General features: G+C 39.0%; 1 protein-coding gene across 5 annotated transcripts in view; it reads right to left on the bottom strand.

The window, feature by feature from the left end:
• Positions 1-13,206, bottom strand: part of OSBPL1A (oxysterol binding protein like 1A) — an 82,940-nt gene that overhangs the window by 30,054 nt on the left and 39,680 nt on the right. For 4 of the 5 annotated variants that reach the window (XM_071554656.1, XM_071554655.1, XM_071554653.1 and 1 more), the window contains one exon: positions 6,556-6,718. The exons of the other annotated variant lie outside the window; for it this stretch is intronic. In XM_071554656.1, coding sequence (XP_071410757.1) covers positions 6,556-6,718 — 163 coding nt within the window. The remainder of the gene's footprint in view (positions 1-6,555; positions 6,719-13,206) is intronic. 5 annotated transcript variants of the gene reach the window in all.

Genomic DNA, 13,206 nt, shown 5'->3' with positions numbered 1-13,206 from the left:
ACTAAGTGAACAGGTACCAAAGAACAGGAGGAGGTACTGTCTGCAGATTACACCAACTACATAAGTCCCAGCAAAGTCTAAATGATAAGCTCACCAATCAACAAGATAAACTTCATACTATGCAAGGCAGGTTAATAGTACAATCCATATCACATCTAAAACTAAACCCGACATCAACAAGACCATTTTCTTTCCAGTCAGTGTTTGGTCAGGTAGTGCTTGTCCAGCTCTAGAGAAGAAACAGTCTTGCTCCAAATCAGAAAGTAATAATTTCTTGGCAAGAAGCTGTATTTTTGTGTAATGTTTTCTTTCAAACCTGACAAGATTGTCAAAGGATTATCTAATTGCAAGTTCCAGGAAGTAAGGGAACAGCTCAATACATCAATTTCTATCCCATTTGAAAAATCCTTTAGCAGAAACCAGGTACAACACTGAATGGTAAATAGCTTCATGCAAGCCTCACTGCTCCTGAAAACAAGCAGACCTAAGCTGTAGTAGACATTATTCCTGCCATAGACTGCTTTCAGCATATGCTACTGCTCTTGGCTGCAAACTCCCAGAGAAATAATTGCAAAATTAGTCATTCTCTCACACACTCATTCTAATTCAAAACTAGTAATCAAAACATGCTGAAGTAGCAGTCCATCCAAAAAGATTATCTCAGTCACAGCTGTTTACTGCCAGGTGTTTTCTTGTTTTCTCTTTAAAAATTACGTAGCTTTTCCAGAACGTGTAAATTATGTGTTGCTTTACTGAAGGGAATAGTGACAAGAGGACAGTCTACTACATTCAGATTACAGAAGGGTCAAGAACAGGACAAAATCCTGATGAATGGATGGGCTGTGTCACAATGTCTTCATTCTCTCTAGAGAGAGATCTAGAAGCATAAAGGACATCTTTGCTTTCATTAAAACATCCACCCCTATCCTCATCAAGAAATTACTGAAATCTACCCAGTTGCTAGGGAATGAAAAGAACGCCAGCTGGTGCTGAGGATATGTTAAAAAAAGTGGACTGGCACTCCAGAGAATCTTCTCACAATTTTCCCCAAATTTGTCAGTCTAGTTCTGTGCCAAATTATGATATAACATATCAAAGCATTAGTTTGGTGGGTACTATATATAACAAGTAGGATAAGAAGAAGCATTTTTACTTTTGGACAAGTCTCTTACATAAAATACAGATTTCTTCAGAGATCATACGCCCAAGTAGTCAGGAAAACACCATTTTCCGGCATATCCAAATATTGGAAAGGAAGAGACACTCTAGCAGTGTAACACAACTTAGCACTCAGTATTCCCACATGACAAGCTATAAATCCCTTCAAGGTGTATTCAATCTCTCTTTTGAAAGAAATGCTCAACTGTGACAACGGAATGTGTGATAAGAAACGCGTGAAATAAACCCGAGAACATTAAGCAAAGTCTGCCTCCTGTAGGGTCCTTTCTTCTCCTGTACCATCTGGGACTGCCTTGCTTTCAGACAAGAATCATGACACACAAATTTCCTCAATCTGAGTTTCTGCAACAGACCTAGGACTCCAGAAGCAGAAAGGGAAGAACAGGTAAGCTTCACCAGAACTCTTGGATATGCTTCTCAGTATACAAAGGATTTTTAAACACCACACATGATCAGTTTTCCTAATGCTGACCTTAAAATGCTGAGAGACAATTCTGCTGAACTGAGCTCCACACCTGCAAACCTCTCCAGAGCTTAGATACTGACTAGCCAGCCTTCTCCACAGCACATGCCTTACTTAATATGAGAGCATGCTATACAGTAAAGAACGGTAATAGAATGAAACACAACACTTAAGAAATTGCTCTCTAGAGACATCTCATCCATTTTCCTGAGAAAGTGAGAAAGTATGTCAGCAACAGCTCCTGCCATCAAAGATCTCAGACTCTGATCCCTAAACCTCTTTTAACCCAGTGAGCTTAACAAGCCTTGAATGCTTGTTCAGGTGTAAGTGAACAAGCCCAGTACTGCATAGTGAGCACAGATCAACAAGCAACTTGAACGAAGCTTTTCCTTGTGCACTTGCAGCGAACTCTTTTCTGAATTAAGATTTGCATACTCCCCCGTCATTGCAAAAAAAGATTTATATTCACAAGTTTCTACAGAGCAGCTGTCAAACAGATGACTAGCAGAAAATGAGGGTTTTCTTTTTTCTATTGAACTTGGCAGGGGGGAGGGCTGTTAAGAAGGGGGGAGGGCTGTTAAGAAGAGCGGAGAAGGAGTAAGAGTTCCTGTTCATAAACCAAAATTTTTAACTGATCTTTGAGACAAGATTGGGCTGACTAGGAAGCTCTTCAGCTCCTGAAACCTGAAAGAGTAACAGTAAAAACACCAGCTACATTTTGCAAGAGTGGGAAAGCAAGGGGAAAGAGCCTAAGCAATGACAGAAATTTAACTCAGGGGAGTTCATCTCCTATAGCAACAACTGGTAAAATCTTCAGATCCAGACAGAAAAGTTTGGGCAATGTATTTGATTAATAAATACACCTGAGAAAGGTAGTGTTTAACCACTCGCAGGGTTGGGTTTGAATTCTGACCAGGTGTTTCCCATCCCACTGAGATACTTGAATTAATTCTTTTCCACAGGCAGCAGTGTTCTTGCAGACTCTGGGAAGTATTTCTGGTACACAGTCAGAACAAGCCACTTGACAATCTAGTCTAAACAAGGAAGGGAGGGCAATAGGTTTCTATGTTTTTTGTACCACTTCTACTCTTGTATGATGTGATAACTGGAGAAGAGCAAAAGCAACAGAAGTAGTCTACTACTTCTCATACCATTTAAGAGTGTTATTTATAAACACAGCACCCAGCAGTGGTACATACCAGTTGAAGCTGTACTATGACAGGTTAGCTTTAGTGTACTCCAAATATTTCTGTAGCTAAATAACCAATTTTATTGTAAGACTGCATCTATGTAAACCTATCAATAACACACACAACACACACAAAAGTTGTGTTTGCAGAAAAAAACTCCCCCATCTCTCAGATAAAACCGGTTAAAGAGAAAAACCAAAGCAGACCTAAGCTCTTCCCAAACTGGGTGCACAATTTGCATATGAGTAGGGAATCTTATCTGCAAAGCAAAAATTAGGTACTTTCACCCTTTAATTCTTGACTTGCTTAGCTATTTTTCGGCTATGTGGATGGACTCTGCATTTGCATGCCATTTTCATATGCTCCTCAGGTTTGTATTCTTAACCAAAGCTAGTAACTTCTCCAGCTCTCTAGGAAATGGTGTTGATCTTTTTAAATTTTGCTACTTGTTTCATACCTCTTCGCTTCCCCAGTGCCCTCCCCTTCTGCCCCATCCTGCTTTAAACATAGAAGAGTTTGACACATGTTAAGCATTCAATCCTGAAAGCAAGATCTCCAGCACTGTGTGGTATTAAGTTTAATGACACATTTCTACACCTCCCATGATGAGAGGATCAGCACACCAGGATGCACTGTTAACTGACCAATCACTATCAGAATTCAGATTAATAACACCCTTAACTTTGCTGTTCTTAACCATGCTTTGGCAACACAAGTAACTCCCACTTCCCATAGGTTCTTCCTTTCACAGTCCGTGTCCAATGCTTTGCCATTGCAAGGATTTAGGAGTTACTGCAACAGTCAGAAAGCATTGACAATAACATATCACTTCAAAAATAAAAAGAGAAGAGACTACAGAAAAGAAACACCAGCTTCAGTAAGTAATCTTATCAAATTACAAACATTTTCCCCACTCCAGCTTTGGAAAAGAAAGGGTATTTCTGTAGCTGTGGCCACAATTTCTATAGACAGAAGTACACAACACAGATTTAACAGCCACCAAGTCAGTCTATGACAATATGAGCAGGTAGCATGGCTTGGCTGGAGCAGGTTTTCAAGCAGAACAGATGGTGCTGAGAACTTGACAGCTGAAACAGATACATTTCTGGTAGTGGTCTCTTCAGAGAGTAGCTCTACTCTGCTACCATGGGCTGAGTACCAAATAGGAATGGGACTGTATCTTCTGATTCAGCTTAATTCAGGAACAATTGGATTTCTCTACAATGTGAGCTAAATGAGGGCAAGTTGCTGCTGCCATGAATACAACTTTTTTGATATACTTCCTCAAAAACCTGTTTGAAAGTCTTGCATTGCTCTGAATTGTCCCACTAGTGCTACTTTCATTGAGAGTAAACACGAAGTGTCTTATATGCAGACAACATTCCTTTAAAAAACAAAACAAAAAGCAGCAATGACTTCTTCTCTCAACCTGTCAAGTTAAAACTAACAACTCCTCAGCTCAAAGTGCAAGCCTAGTTATGCAATGCTCTCACTTCTAAACTCACTCCTACAGCAGAGATCTAAAAATTCAGAGAACTGTAAGTAGAAAAAGATGGTATTCTAATAGAAGAAATACTGTAAGTAATGGCATTTTCCACTGACAGATGTTCTAACTTGTTATATCACTCTGTTAAAATATATTTGTGTTTTCTCAATCTCCTATATAGCCTTGAAAGGTAATTCATGAATTTGTCCAAAGTCAATATAATTTAATTAAATGCTATCATTTTGCAAATCAGGTTAATCAAAAGCTTTAAAGACAAAGTCGTAGCAATTTAGATTTCCAGGAACATAAACATTTTTAGCTTCTGACAATTAGGCTTACACACTGCTCTCTGTTATGAAAGTATTTATGATCATACCTCTCATCTCATTAGCCTGAGAAAGAAGACAAACATTCACAAACTCTAAGTCAGGGTCAAATATCCCCAAATTCTCTGCTCTCACTGCATTACTGTCATACAGAGACAAGAAGCCTTGTACCTGAGACTCCGTCGACATATCAGAAAAGCAAGAAGGTTATAAAGCTTTAACAGAATCTCAGTGATTAGTAAAAAAACCTCACCTCAGACCACACCAACAAAAACTAATTCCTTTTGTGCTTATAGTGAAAGTGATAACATGCAAGCAGCAGTCAGCAAAAAGGCACATTTCTCTGTTTTCTTACCACATCTGCCTTTAGACACAAAGAAGACCATAATCTCTGCAAAGCATGAAATGTGAACAACCCAGGAAGGGAATCTAACAACAGTCCGATGAAATTGACAGATAGCCAAGAAACTGAGTGTGTGACAGAAAATTATTTAAAATGCAATTAAGATGAATTATGTCAAGTAACTTCTCCTGAAGGACAGAGAAATGATGGTTGGGGTTGTTTTATATATACGTGTATATATATGCACTCAACAAGTTCAAATTCACTTGATGAGATTTGTTCATAGCTTACAAGGACAAAAACACCTCTCTGAAAACTACAGAGGTGGCTTAGGACATTTTCATTCAACAATATTTAGTTATTGGGTGAGTTACGAAGTGTCTAGACTAACAGCTCCTTATAGCTGAATATTCTCTCATATACACAAAACAAGCCTGGCTAGAGAGTCAACATTCCAGTAGCATCCAATAAAGAACTGTTCTCTGCTTTGCTGACAATAAAAAGAGCCTGAAGCCTTTCAGCAGAATTGTTCTTTTGGTTCTGGTTGAAGGACCTGTTTCTAGCATTCCTTAGTCTCTTCTCCTCCTTGAAGGCTTGATAAATTTGTTACTGTGACAAGCAGCAACGTCTGCTGTTGATTCACTGTGTTCCATTCCATAGACCTCACTTTGCCAGTTTTTTTCCAGCTCAAGTTTCCCACTGCAGAACACCTACCAAGGACTCTGGGAATGCTGTTTTTCTCATCTGTAAGAAGCATCAGACAGTTCGGCTCACAGAAAAAGTAACCCCATAACTTGCTTGTGAAGTTTGCCATCACAACCTCATTATCTGCTACAGTTAGATTATGTTCACCAGATCCTCCATAGTTACAGACAGCTCTGTGCTCTGGGATCACCCAGTTAAAGCCATTACTGAGCTGCACTATGTACATCTCTATACAAATGCATGTTGCAATCAACTTATGTAGTTCAGAATCTTCCAAAATCACTATTTGCATGTTCTGCATATGAAACTATGAAAGATACTAAACTGAAGAGCAGACAGGGAAAGAAAAGACCTTTCAGAAATGCACACACAGTTTTTATTCATCCTTTTCTTTCATCTCTAACACTTTGATTATACAAAACTGAAATGGAACAAGCCTTTCTTAGCCTTATTATCCCTCAAGACTAGGGATTTTATGGACAAAGGAAACAGCATACACCACCACGGACAAAGCAAGTCAGAAGGCTTCAAGATACAGTTACCGTTCCCAAATTAGGAGCCCTAAATTTTGCTATTTAAAAAAAGGATGTAGACACCCAAGCAATCACACCTGTAATTACTGTCCTGTGGTTTTGCACCTTCTGTCATGCCAAGGTGAAACAATACAATTCTACAGGTGAAATCTGGTAAATTTTTAGAGCTCTGCTCATAAGGCATAAAGAGTATCTTCCTAAAATTAGGTTCATGTTAAAAAGGCAGAGATTTCACTTAAAGTGACACTGTCCCACCTCCATCCTCCACCCCCAATACATTCACTACACACATGTTGGCTACACACTCGCATTCTGGACATCATTCCTTACCTGAAACAGCATCATAGAACTGCTCTTCACTGAGGATGCTGAGAGGAGGAGATCCCTTCACCAGTGACTGCTCTAGTTCATGGTGTTCGGTAGCAAGTGTCTCTAATGCTTCTGACAAGATCTTGTTTTTCTCCTGCTCATGCTCCAATTTCAAATTCCTCACCTATAAGCAGACACATGTATGAATAAAATCTCATCTCTCTGAAGAGTGTGTAGCTAGAAGCTCTTCAGAAAATAGACTCAAATAAATAACTAGCAAACAGCTGGAACCAAAAACACATGGATTAATGAGTATATTACAGTATTTCTGTGATTACAATAAAGTTGCTAGTCAGCATTCTTAGTAGTTGAGAAATCTGACAAATAAGATCTTACAGTATCAATCACAATTCCATAAGTGAATTTGAGCCAGATAACTATACCTTAAAACTGAGGGGAAATATTTATAGCTCTACTTGGATGACCTTAAGTATGGAGTTAGTGATCGGTGTCTACACAGACCAAGCTCTTTCTACTAGTCTGCTCCAATTTAGGCCAAGCAGCATCATCTAAATTGAATTACAGAGCAAATGTGAATGCTAGCTACAAATAACTGCAACTGAACTATGAGCTGAAAACATTTAACCCTGAGGATTACAGAAGGCCGTTGAAAGAGAGATTCCTCTTCTAACTCATTTAACGCTGATGTAAACAGCCCTCCCTCTGCACTCCCAAAACAGAGGAGCCAAAAGCTGACAAAAAGAGAAGCCCAGCCAACAGATGGTGGACCATTTTTTTAAACACACTCATGCAATGAACTCCAGAGGGGATGATGTTATCCATGTTCTGAGTTCAGGACTAGTTATAGGAGAGCAACATGTCCTTGCTATTGTTTTTTTTTTTGCTGGTGTATTCGTGACTCCTCTGCCTGCCAGCAGCGGGGAGAGAGCTGTAACTGAAGGCTCAGGAAAGACCACTTCTTCCAGTCCAGCAAGACTCCAATGTGCTACTTCTCTGTCAGTCCCTAAACCGTTGAGTCTTTTCCTTTGTCCCTTCCAGTCCCTTTTTAAAAGCATCCCCAATCCTTGCCTTGTTCTCTGGTTTACTTTTAAAGGCCAGTTACAACACTAATTCCCATTAAGAACATGCAAGGACATGACAATTAATCCCTTGGAACAGTTTCAGGGACAACTTACACATATACCAACAGTACTTTTTTCAATCTAATTTAAGAACTGTTTGTATGTCCTATCTGGTTACAGTTTACATTAAAGCTTTGCTTTGGAGGCTGCAGCCCCCTCAGTTATAATCACTACTCAAAGAGTGGATTCAGAGCTGGGCACGAATGAGGCTAGAAATGAATTATTAAAGGAGATCTGCCACTTCCAGAGAAGAGCTCCTATGCTGGCATAAACATACCCTCTGGAGAAATATTTATAGAAGAAATGTTCACCTCCTCAATTGTGCCAAATTACTAAATCAGCTGGTTTGGCTGTCAGGCTTTGAGTTTAAGGTGGGAATCCAATTAAATGATAATTAAAAGAGTATAAAATTGGGTTACTAATTGAAAGCAGAAAAACTAGTAAGTCACTTACTGTCTAATAGTTTTACCCTTAACAAAATGAAAAAAGTCTGGAGTAGTTACTGTCACTTTCATTTAAAGTGCACTCTGACAGTACCAATGAAGCCAATTACTGCAATGTTTCATACAAATCAGACATGCCACTGCAAAAGATCTGTTATTAAGCAGTTTCTGTTTAATACATTTGGTATGCTATCAAATAGTTAAGGAACCACCCACTTAGAGAAATAGCAGTATTTTACTCTCCTGAGGCAGAGAGGATAGAGGACTGAAACATAAAATGGTATTTTGCATTCTTATTAAGCAGCAAAGTAAAACAGTTATTAAAATGGTATTTGCAATAATATTGTTTTAGCAGGATTGAATTAGATGCCATTATGCTCTAATGCTCTGGTTTGATAAATGATTTGAGCAATTTAAATCTTTATCTAAAACTTACAGCAAATTGAAGGAAATCAAAATAATCTAAAAACCCAGATGGACTTTTCTTGCATCCTTTGAAAGCACAGTTGTGTGACTAAACAAGCAACAACAAATACAGACTTAAGACATAAAGCCTCCCCTAAAAAAGTATTTTCTTAAGATTCCTCTGCCCTATTGCTGTGTAGAGACATTCAGAATTGCAGAAGGTGTACTACAAATAAATTGCCAGATTTACAGTGAGGTTCACTTTCCTGTGTACTTCCAGGTTTCCTAGTTGCCAAACACTTATTAGCACAGCAATTACACACTACTAGTAAGTAACAAAAACAAAAAACCTCAAGTTTTATCCATTATATAAGGAACAAAAAGCTAGTCAGAAGCTAAGGAAAAAAGAAAACCCACTTGAGTTTGTTGCTGTTAACCTTTGGGATGTTCATTTGTAACTGAATACTAGTTTTAAAGCAACTTTAATTCAGTTCTTGAGGGCTTGAGATTAAATAAAAACTTCTGTCACTAGTACTGAGTTTGTGAGATGGACAGCCACACTCAGTGAGCCCAACCTTTACAGCCTGGCACCTCTACATTACTCATTTCTTGAAGGGCGTGGTTAGGAAATACTGTCTGTAACCACAGTACATCCATAAGCACCAAAACAGTTCCACAGCGTCAATGTGAGAACTAAAAAAGAAATTAAACAAAGGTTCTATGACCATTACTTGTTTTCCCCTGTAGAAAAGCTATGCTGGCAGAGATAGAGCTATGACAATCTTCATGAACTCTACTTAAAAATACAGGAGAAAGAACCTTGTTTGAAATAAGCAGTTTACTTTTTTAACAAAAAGCAGCTTTAAGATACCATCATTTTGTCAGTAATAGAAGACAAGGGATGAGATACACTTCTTATAACCTACTTGCAGTAAATTGACTGTAAAGGGAGGATGGGGTTTGGGTGTTTTTGTTGAGGTTCTTTGTTATTTGTGGGGATTTTTTGTTGGTTTGGTTTGGTTTTTTTGTTGTTGCGTTTTTTTGTTTTGTTTAACCAGAACCACACACTCACTTTCACAATTAACAAGAAACACTGAAAGCAGATTGCCACAGTTTTCAGAGCATATTTTACTGAACAATGTAATTGAACCCACTGAGTGACAGGCTTTCCAAAAATGTAAGAAGCAGATTGCTCTTATGCATAAATTTTGCCATACTCTATTTCTCATTCAACAGACTTGGCCAATAAGTACGTTCTAAGGTGAATTTGCTCATCTGTCTGGATACTCTACCACCATTTTTGGAGATGACATTTCAGCTTTACTCCTTTTGCAGAAGTTCTTCTTTCCCATCGTGTCTTTCTTCAGTGTCCCAAAACAAAAAGAACTGCAAGACTACAGAAGGAACCTCCAGACTAGTTTTAAAAACTAACACAAAATCTTTAGGATCCATGTAATAAGGAGGAAGGTGACCATAAAACAATGAACTTGAGAAACATTTTAGTCCATTAAACTGGATGCAGAGAGACCAGCATTTTTCAGTGAAGTATCACCTGATTTTGTAATGTTGCATTACCTAACTACCACACATTTTACACAGTGAAACAAGCATATATGTAGTAAGTATCACACCAAAGTGATGCAGATATCTGTGTATACACAGCTGTGGGAATCCAGTCTGAGCATACTGAGGAGCTATCAGAAGAGTAATTTTATTGACAGCCTGTGTAAGGCACAGCTCACAGTACAAGCATGGCTTCTGTACCTTTAGTAGTAGTGCCTGAACTTAGACAGAGACAGATGGCAATTCACAACGTACTGGGTTTAGCTCCGCATTTTCCAACTATGGAATGGCTGCCACCTTTTTGATCCCTGTCACTGGTGCCCACAATGCCAGCTTCACCATCAGCAGTACAAGCTTTCCACTGAGCTTCACAGAGGCAGTGGTGCAGAGTGCCCTAGTGAGCCAGGCACGAGGCCAGCTGAGTTCCCAATGTTCCACTGGTCAGGCCTCCTCTCCTACCTTAGCCTTGTCAGGAGCTGTTCTGCAAATAGTTATCAATGAACTTGGGCTTGTGCCTGCACCGTTACACAATGACAGTTAAGGTCAGTCTTGCTTCCATCTCCAAAGAGAATAATACTATACGCAAACTTTAGATTTCTTATTGCTGACGGAAACTATCTAGCTTTGTCTCACAGAAATAAACAATCATTCCATCACTACCCTTAGAGCTACAGACAGCTCTAACCTGATACTGAAGTCTTGGTGGTTCTGTGTCAGTGTTTCCAGGTCACTGCAATGATTTATTTTTTAAAAACATACTACCCTAGATGAAAACGTTTGATATCCCAAGTTCTGGTAACGAGTTTCACTTTTGTTTTAACTGAATGGAAATCTGATTCCAACTTCCTGTAACATTTGAGTCCTTCAGACTGTAATCACTAAATTGAAAGTTTTAACTGGAGAACTGAGTTATTTTTGCAGTCAGGCCTTTTTTTTTTTTTAAGGAAAGCAACACACTCACTGAAAACACTCCTACTGTCTTTCTAAGTTTCTACAAATCGGCTAAGAACAAAAGTATGGTTTTAAAAGTTAACTCATTTAGTGTGCATTACTGGCAGAAAGTTCACGTGCCTAATCCAGAACATCAAAAAACTTGCCTGTGTGTAACAAACACCAGTCCCATTCCTTTCTGTATCCTCAGCTTTCATTAGGTAGGTGGGAAAACAGTGACACACATCAAACACTATCTTTTCTTTCTTTCCCCTCCACCCCCCTTCCTTTTTCTTGTTTTAAAGCCGGAAGTCCTGAACTGTATCAGCACAGCCTGTAACCAAGGCTTCTCTGTCCCTCCTGAAGACATCTTAGTACAATACACAAAATGCTTGCTTTGTTTGCTGCTGGATGCTTTAAATTTAAATTAATGCCCAAAAACAGTGGCACTTTTGTGGGGTAGGAAAGGATTATACCACTCCATGCCAAGCTAAAAAATGATCACCTCAGCAACATGCTATTGCAGCTGCAAGTAGATACTAAAAACAACATATGGCAAGCAAGGCACAGAACAAATACAGACACCTCAATGATCTGTAGTGCTACCTGCCTTTAATATTAAAATAGTAAATTAAAAGACAGAATACCTTAGCTCTTATTTCTCCTGGACTGAGATAGAGAAAAGACAGACTTCACAACAGTGCAGTATCATTTAGTTGAATCTTACTTTCAAGCCTTCCGCTTCAGTGTTAGGAATAACTGACCAAAACATGCAGACTTCAGAGCTGTGATGGAAGGTACAACCTCCTCTTTCAGATAACAGCCACGAGGGGATGTGAAGCCAGGCTCCGCTGGAATGTCAGTACACCCTGTACCAGTTCTGGTGTGCAGTAAGCTGAGTGCAGGAGAGGTGCTGCTGACACTGCCTCACCAATGTCTCTGATGACTCAGAAAGCAGGTTTTGGTTTTCTAAATGAATGGCTTTGTCCAACTGCCACAGAAATTCCCTTCTCCCAGTAACGCCATTGCTTATGGGACATTTGTCACAAAGCACAGAGGTGAGGTGCCAATTTTCAGTAGGAGGGCAGGGGCTAGTCTAACACCTGGTTGGAAATTAACATGTAACCAATGAATTAGAAAAATTCTGCTACAGTAGAACTGACATTTTTCTATAGACATCTCATGCTTTCTGTAATGAAAGGCCAATCAAACCTGCTATTTGTTTCACACTAAATCTATTCATATAAAACTGATGGTTTCCATGGTCAGCTACCCCAACAGGACACACTATCCTGAAAGACAGAACCTACAAAACACTGTGTTGTAACACATCACACTACAGAAAACCACCCACAGGAAGCACTGGGAATCCAAAGCAAGAATTCTGTCTCCCTCCTGTAATTTTCATACTAATTGAAAATCCTTACCAAAAAACCTGAGGCTAACAGCACAAATCACAGCCTCAATGCAGAGCTTGACAGGTACTCTCTGCCTATTCAGACAAGCTCACATAGTTACAATTTTGCTGTTAGTAAAATAGAGTTGCTACTGCTAGTGCCTTCTTCCATAAACCTGTCATTTGTGATGTCCAGTTTAAACTAGTGCTGAGTAAATGTTAATCTTTTTTCATTTAATGTAGAATGAGAACTACATAACATCACAAAGAGCCAGGTCTGCTTTCATGCCTTGAACAAAAATGCCTTTTCATTTCATCATGGAAGAAATGTTAAGACTTTGAGTATTTTCCCTGAGGTGTATCTGTTTAGAAATAGAACAGTTCTATATATTCTGCTAGCTAACTTCAAAGCATGCTACTACAGCACTAATTCTACAGGATAGGCCTCTATGAAAAGTGCTTTCACATCTTCTGCCACCTGAAGCAGTACTGAATTGTTGCTTAAGCTGCTACTGAAGTGAAAATGGGAAACAGTTACTCTTAGAGAATTTACTCTGAAAGTTCTCAGTTTCAACCATTGAGCATCAATACAGGATGTTTTCTGGGAAGAAAATAAATTTTCAAAAAGATTTGGTTTTTACCTCACAGGACTTAACTCCCACTAAGCACACATTAGTACATGAATATGTACTGCTCTTCTCTTAACCTCCCCAAAAGGTAGGAACAGTTCTAGTTTCAGAATATTTCTTTGCAAGCATGCCTCAGCTATTTGAGGAATGAGTGATTTATGAAT

This window comes from Pithys albifrons, chromosome 4, assembly GCF_047495875.1.
Source record: "Pithys albifrons albifrons isolate INPA30051 chromosome 4, PitAlb_v1, whole genome shotgun sequence".
NCBI lineage: Eukaryota > Metazoa > Chordata > Aves > Passeriformes > Thamnophilidae > Pithys > Pithys albifrons.
Note: the sequence above shows the minus strand (reverse complement) of the source record. Positions and strands in the feature narration are given on the sequence as shown.